The sequence below is a fragment of the Akebia trifoliata genome, chromosome 9 (assembly GCF_017979445.1).
Source record: "Akebia trifoliata isolate Shusen 1 chromosome 9, ASM1797944v1, whole genome shotgun sequence".
NCBI classification, from domain to species: domain Eukaryota; kingdom Viridiplantae; phylum Streptophyta; class Magnoliopsida; order Ranunculales; family Lardizabalaceae; genus Akebia; species Akebia trifoliata.
The window spans coordinates 26,290,688-26,298,255 of NC_141383.1; the positions used below are offsets into that span (position 1 = coordinate 26,290,688).

The 7,568-nt window shown below is 37.7% G+C and overlaps 1 protein-coding gene across 1 annotated transcript; it reads right to left on the reverse strand.

Annotated features, from left to right (window-relative positions):
* Positions 1-241: 241 nt before the first annotated feature.
* LOX6 (PLAT/LH2 domain-containing lipoxygenase family protein) lies at positions 242-7,363 on the reverse strand. Its single transcript, XM_086453595.1, has 9 exons — positions 6,683-7,363; positions 5,489-5,766; positions 5,167-5,404; positions 4,750-5,082; positions 3,305-3,390; positions 2,975-3,082; positions 2,560-2,861; positions 1,360-1,626; positions 242-1,209 (listed from the first exon to the last, which is right to left on the reverse strand). Exons 1-9 carry the CDS (start codon positions 7,068-7,070, stop codon positions 450-452), a joined length of 2,760 nt encoding a protein of 919 aa, XP_086309721.1. The 5' UTR covers positions 7,071-7,363; the 3' UTR covers positions 242-449.
* Positions 7,364-7,568: the final 205 nt, after the last annotated feature.

The window sequence follows — 7,568 nt, forward strand, 5'->3', positions numbered from 1 at the left end:
CTTTCTTGACTCACCTTGCAAAGTGATTTGCAACTTTGCATCACATACCAATCATTTTAGTCATTTTTATCCCTTAACAACACATGAGGCAAACCAAACTCAAACAGATTCCATTAGGCATGAATTTGATACAATGGGGATGATTTAAATATTAAAAAGTATTAAGGGTTTTATTTAAAATTCAAAAGTATAAGGAGGGTTTTTACTAATTACTAGTGAATTTAGGACTTTATAGGCATAATGTCTCAAAACTAATATCCATATAACCAAATTACAGAGCTTACAATGCTCTTATTACAACATTCTATTGCCACAGCAGAAATTTGTGAACTCCTCACTGGACTAATTTGCAAATTACATGATTTCAACAAAGCCAAAGCTTGCATGAATCACTCGCAACTATGTTTGGCGAAAGGGTACTTACAAAGGCTAGAATCTAGACAAACTGATCAAATAGAAATGCTGTTTGGAATCCCACGACCAGTTACTCCCGGTCCAGATGAAGGAATGAGCAGTTCATATGGAGGGATTCCTGCCCCGTTCCTGTTCTTGAGACGGATGTCTTTATTCCTCTCTTTTATCATCTCTTCTATCTCCTCCAATCTTGAGGAGAATTTCTTGGACAAATTCATTATTTGGGGATCATTGATCCAACGACAGTGCAACGGATGCATCTGACCCAAGTACTCTTCATCCGGGGAATGGGTAGACAAGGTGTCTTGAACTGCCATCACCTTAGTGGCTTCGAGGTGGGTTAGTATAGACGATAGAAATGTGTGCTGAGGGTTTTGAAGGAATTTCTCGTAATCGGGCTCATCTTGTTCGGGGATTAGTTTCTTCATTAAGGTTGGACGGTTTGGCACATATCCGCCAAAGGGGTACTGTCCAAAGTTTATGGCTGCATGCATGCCCGAAGCTATCCAAATCATTGTCGTGAGTATGCCCGATAAGTCTTCCTTCGTGTTCAGTTTAGGCCACCATGGTTCGTTCCTCTTGTCGTAGTGTCCCTTGTTCTTGATCTCATACCACCAAGCTTGGAGTTCGACATCAGAGGAAACACTATTAGGTTCCAAGTAAAAATGAGCGACGTAAGCTTCTACCCATTCTTTTATGGCAGACCATATGAGAAGCCCATCAGCAGCAAATGGGTAGTCCTCAATCACGAGTCTCACGCCACCAGGCATCGACGGGTCCTCCTCTGCCATGCCCCTGAAATTTGCAGACAAAAATGTAGAATAATTCGGCCACAATACAATGATATAAACCAAATTTGGATAAAAAATCTTAGAAAATAAGCTAGAAAGGCTGATTCACAAGAATTAAAGGGGCTAAGACAATCACAAATACACAAAATTCTACCTCCGAATCAAGTCTGCTGGTAAGGCCTCCATATCAAATCTCCACATACTCTTGTAAGCAGCCGAACTCAGCTCCATGGCATATTTTCCTGGGCTGAAACAAGACTCAATAACCCCACCTCCATTTATCAAACTCTGCCGTGCTATAGAATTGATTTCTAGTGTGTAGCGCATATGCGGATGCAACAGCTTGTAAATTGGGTGCATTGAGCTAAGCTGCCTATGGGTAGCAATGATATAAGGCTCCATGCATGCATGAGTCCTCAACCTGAAAAATATCCAATATCAAACCTTTGACCATCAACCCCTAGATCAAATCATGAAAGAACAAAGAATACAACAAGACTATAAAGAAATTGAAGATATATATATATATCTTCACGCGTTCGGCAGCCAACATTGTGAGGCAACGTTTTTTCCTATACGGGTTAGAAGTTTCGGAAGGGGATGTGAGGATAATCTCTATGGTGAGGAGATCATCCTCGCAAAAGATCATCCCATTCTAAAACTTCTAACCTCGTCAAAAGTGGTTTACTAGTTGAAGAATCATGGACCGTCAATTTTTATCGTTAATTTGTAACCACTTTTGATGGGGTTAGAAGTTTCAGAGTGGACTTATTTTTTGTAAGATTAATCTCCTAAAAAAATCAGCCCATTCAAACTTCTAACCCATGTAGAACAAAACACTGGCTCCCAACGTTGCTTGCAAAATGGGACTTGTCTATATAATAAAACACAATTGTGAGTCCCACGGTTGCTATAATTATGAGGGATAAACATCTCATCCACTCCTTTGTGTGGGTCCCACAGTTACAATTTTGTGAGAGACAAACGTCCCATCCAACCTTTGTGTGGACCCCACTTCATTACTTCCCTCTTCACACCTTCAACTTTATTGTCTTTCCTCCCCCTCTCCCTCCTTCCCTCCCTCCCTTTTTCAATAATACCCCTCTAACTATTATTTTTTCTCTTTACCCTTTTAACTCCAAAGATTTTTTAATAATACTCCAATTTTATTATATTTCCTCTTTTACCTTAAACCCCTCTAGTATATATATATAACCATGAAACCTGAAATGCCAACTAGATTCAAGGTATGTATCCCAACAAACCCATTTCAGATAAAACATAAATGTGTAAATACATGTGAATTTAACAATATGAAAATGTATGCACCACTTTTTAAATTTTGATTACATACCAATGGTTCACTAGTTGGTGGATGCCCGCATCATTTGAACACACATGAGCTTTGGCTAACTTCCATATCCAATGGGTTGTTGCATCATGTCCTTGAGTGTAAACACGTTTGTTTTGAGATGAAGAAGGTGTTGGAGGAAGGGAAAGCTCAATAGCAATTGGCTTCAGAGTGCCACTTTTGGTGTAGAAGAATACAGTCCTAGAAGCATAAGATTTTTTCCCTGGCAAGGAGTTCATCTTCTTGATAAAAGGCAAGAACGTATCATGGAAGTCAAGTATAAACAATCTCTTGCTCTTAATCGCCTGAAACATTAATCATAAGAGAATTATTGAGTATTGAAAATTCTAATTTGCGTGAGTGTGTGTGTGTGTGGGTGCGTGTACAAGAGCATATATGCATAAGAACATAATTGTACCTCTTCAACACTCAAACCATAAAGTTCCGGCTCTATTAGTTCTCTTGTTATTAATGACTCTTGAGGGCCATAAACCGCAGGATCTAATTTGCTGAGAATCGGAAATTCCTGCAAAACTCATTTATTTAATTCAACACTGAAAGGAAAAGATAGAAGGAAAACCTTTACTTGTAGAGAGCTTCTATAGCCACACCAACTTTTGCTAACATCACCTCAAGATGTGTGCTAATTCTTTGGTGATTTACATATGAATTGGGGTGGCATTAGAAAAAGTTGGTGTGGCAATAGAATCTCTCCACTTGTAACAACAAGACCAATTTTAAATAATACCTTCATTCTTTCAATGTTAACTGGATTAACCCCCGCCAAAGTCTGGCGTGCAAACTCATTATCTCGCAACCATGAAAATCTATCTCCTGGACTCAGAATTATATAATTAGTGAACTAGAAGTGTAGCTTCATCTCAAACCAGATGAGCGGCATTATATAACAACGTCATCCTAGTAGGGCTACCAATGGTTCGGATAATATCCATTTACCTGACTCATCCAACCCAAGTTATTTGGGTATGAGTACAATTTTATCCAAATAAGAAGGGTAAAATTATCCGTAATTATTTAATCCGATTTTTTTAGGGTCGGATATAAACATGCATCCTATCCGATCTGAATATCCGTTTATCCGAGTTTAATACGGCAAATTCACAATAAGATTATGTATAACCCAAAATAAAGGTTTTTCCAACATCTTCACAATGATATATATATATATATATATGGGTGGGGTTCCGTAGACACATAAAGCTACTCATAAAGCTACAACGTTTTTGTCTTATATGGTTAAAAAGATTCGGAATGGGCTGATTTTTTGTGAGGATGATCTCTGTGGTGAGGGGATCATCCTTGCAAAATATCATTCCATTCCAAAACTTCTAACCCCATCAAAAGTGATATACAAAAATTGGACGGTCTAAAATTTTTCAACTTGTAAACATGGGGCTAGAAGTTTCATAATGGGCTGATTTTTAGCAAGGATGATCTCCTCACCATAGAGATCATCCTCACAAAAAATCAGCCCATGCCAAACATTTTTGCCCATATAAGACAAAACACGTTGTAGCTTTATGCGTATACGGATCCTAATCCTCTATATATAGGGTTAGGTTCCGTAGACACATAAAGCTACTCATAAAGCTACAACGTTTTTGTCTTATATGGTTAAAAAGGTTCGAAATGGGCTGATTTTTTGTGCGGGTGATCTCTATGGTGAGGGGATCATCCTTGCAAAAAATCATCCCATTCCAAAACTTCTAACCCCATCAAAAATGGTTTACAAAAATTGGACGGTCTAAAATTTTTCAACTTGTAAACATGGGGCTAGAAGTTTCATAATGGGCTGATTTTTGGCAAGGATGATCTCCTCACCATAGAGATCATCCTTACAAAAAATCAGCCCATTCCAAACATTTTTGCCCATATAAGACAAAACACGTTGTAGCTTTATGTGTATACAATCCTAATCCATATATATATATATATCCGACTCAAGTATCAACTTGAAATTTGGGTACAAATCGGATACAGATATCCTTTAAAAAATTGGATAAATTATCAGATATAGATATCCTTAGAAAAGGTGGGTAACAAATCAGATACGGATATCCGGATATAGAATTGGATAAGGATACGGATAATGCTTCATCCGACCCATTGCCAACCCTAATCCCCAGCTACCCACAAAGAGAGAAGCAGAGAAAGAGCACAAGAAATACGTACTCGAGATAATGGCCGGGATTTCATATTTGAACAATCTTTCACCAGCACTCACGACCTTTTTCACCAACATTGGCACCAACAGGCTCTCAAAGACATCTTTTTGTCCCTCATCCTTCAAGAAAACGCCATCATTATACAGCTTGTCTATTTCGGTGAAGCACTCAAAGTGGTTGTCCGAGCGTGACAAGGCAGCAGTCAGAGATGGTATCAGATTGTGCAGCGCGGCTTTCAACCGTCCAGAAGAGAAAGTTGCCTGCTTAATCTCCTCAAAAGTTTCATCTCGAGGAACATATACTGGATGGGGCTTCTCTATTCTACTCTCTGAAAATGGATCTGTTTTAAATCCAGTAAACATGAGACATTAATCATGGAAAACCAATAGGATTTCACTTTAATATTATATGAAACACCTCATACCTGACTTCGTTGGACGTCGACCAGTGCGACACCGCCTAGGATAAGGCCTATCCTCACCCGCAAGAACAGGTCTAGCGAGATCATCATCTTTGTCCGGATTACCCAAGTCATTATAAGTAGCATAATCGTAAATTCTATCAAAGATTTTCCTCTCGCCCTTTCCATTCCCTTGAACACTCAGTAAATCTTCATGTCGAAGATCCTTAAGACCAGCTGGTGTTTTAGAGGGCAAATATGCCTGCTCAGAATTATGAAAAAAGTAGTAAGAGATCAATCAACAACATCATAGTAGAAAGAGTAGAGATGATGTCGAGTTCTTTACCTGATTTCTGAATATAATTCTACTTTCAGGATTATCATCACGGGAATGGATCCACGAATTTGCGGGGAAAAAGATGGGTCCTTGACTAAAACCATGAACCACAATCTCCATCAAGTAGAACTCCTTTCCATGAAGATTAGTGACGAGAACAGACCCAGGGCAGCCAAAATCAGATGGAACGGTGAAATTTGCACCATATTCCTCAATATATGAATGATCTGATTGTTTCGGCAACCAACCCCTTATGGCAGATTCTACACTTTTTCCTGATTTGGTTACTGAGAATAGAACACATAGACCACCTTAGAAACTGCAATTTTTATTTATAAATCTTTTATATATATATTTGGAGGGTGGGGTATTGAAGAGAAATTGGTTGTAAACTACCCACTGTGAGAATCCATGAAATCTATCATTTTCACTGAGAATAGAACAACTAGATCACCTTAGAAACTGCAATTTTTTTATAAATCTTTTCTACTTTTAGTGAATTGTTATGAGAAATTGGTTGTAAACTACCCACAGTGAGAATCCATGAAATCTACCATTATCACTGAAATTAGAACATGTAGATCACTTTTAAAACAGCAATTTTTATTTTACTTTTTCCTAATATTCTGTTTTTTTTTTTTTTTTTTTTTTAATATTTTGAAGGGTGGGGGATTGTGAGAAAGAAAATTGTGGTGTAAACTACCCACTGTGAGAATCCAGGAAATCTACCATTCTTACCTCATAGATCACTAAAATTAATGGTTATAAGACATACACACTTCATGTAATTAGAATTTATAACAGAAATCAAATATTGGGAAAAAAACATAATCCATGAAATCTATCATTGTCATTGAGAATAGAACATGTAGATCACCTTAAAGCTGCAATTTTTATTTTCTGTTTTTTCTGGTTTTCTTTTTTTTTTGGAGGGGGGAATTGTGAAAAAAGAAAATTAGTTGTAGACTACCCACTTTGAAAATCCATGAAATCTACCATTAAAGACTCACAATTTGTAAGAAACTCATACCCACGTCATCAAATTAGAACAGAAATCAAATATGAAAATATAATTAAAATCCATACCCAATTGTAAACAAATTCTCTATATCCCTTTCAATCTTCATATAATTCAAACAAAAAAGTACAAAACAGAGAGAGAGGGAGAGAGAGGGAGAGAGAGAGAGAGTTCTGAAAACTTACCAGGATCGATCTCTTCGCTAATTAGGCGAATTACGATCCCCTGTCCAATGCCATTAATAAACGATTCCCATTGATCCCCAATTTTCTCAGTAAGCTTCTCCTTCATTTTCTTCCTGATCGTGATCACAGCTCTCACATCGATTCCTGGTGAAGACGACGCCATGAACGACTCACTAGTATATGTCTCAGTGGTCTCTACATCCTTGTCACCACTGCTGATCACAGCTCGAATTGACCCAATTCTTGTCACTCGTGAACCAAATTCTGAGTTTTGGGTTCTGATTCTGCCATTTTTGCGAGTACCCACAATTGATGATGGAAAAAATATGGGTTTTGGAGAAGTGATGACGTCTGAGTTCAAGAGGGTTGGTGGTTTAGAAGCAAACATCTTTGAAAGTAAACTCTAAAAGAGAAAAAAAAAAAAAAAACAGAGAAGTCAGCTTAAGAGAGACAGAAGAAGAGTTGGGTTTTTCTCTTTTATGATTTTAATAACATATATATAAGATACTGAGCAAGAAGACAGAGAAATAAAGGTGAAGTTTAGCTCTTTAAAACACAGAAGGAAAGTGGAGATTAAAGTATAAGAGAAAGACACGAAAATAGTTGTCTCCTTTGCGAGTTAAGGAGAGACAGAGAGAGAGAGAGAGAGAGAGAGAGGCAATGGTCTTCAAACTCAGTGCTTGTAATATCAGTGATCACCAGCTAAGAAGACTATTATATAGGAGAGAGAGAGAGAGAAAGAGAGAGAGAGCGAGCGAGAGACATGGTCGTCGAGGTTAAAACTGAAGATTCTTGGTCTCACATACGGATACAACTATTAGGGGTATTTTGGTCCAAATATATATATTTTTTGTCAAAAGAATATTGATTAAGATAACTCAGGCAC

What these genes read in the sequence shown, in the direction of transcription:
- LOX6 (XM_086453595.1), bottom strand. Translation starts at nt 7,070, where the DNA reads ATGTTTGCTTCTAAACCACCAACCCTCTTGAACTCAGACGTCATCACT. An exon ending in TAGCGAAGAGATCGATCCTG is followed by an intron (nt 5,767 to 6,682) that starts GTAAGTTTTCAG and finishes TTCTATTCTCAG; the next exon opens with TAACCAAATCAGGAAAAAGT. An exon ending in GAATTATATTCAGAAATCAG is followed by an intron (nt 5,405 to 5,488) that starts GTAAAGAACTCG and finishes AATTCTGAGCAG; the next exon opens with GCATATTTGCCCTCTAAAAC.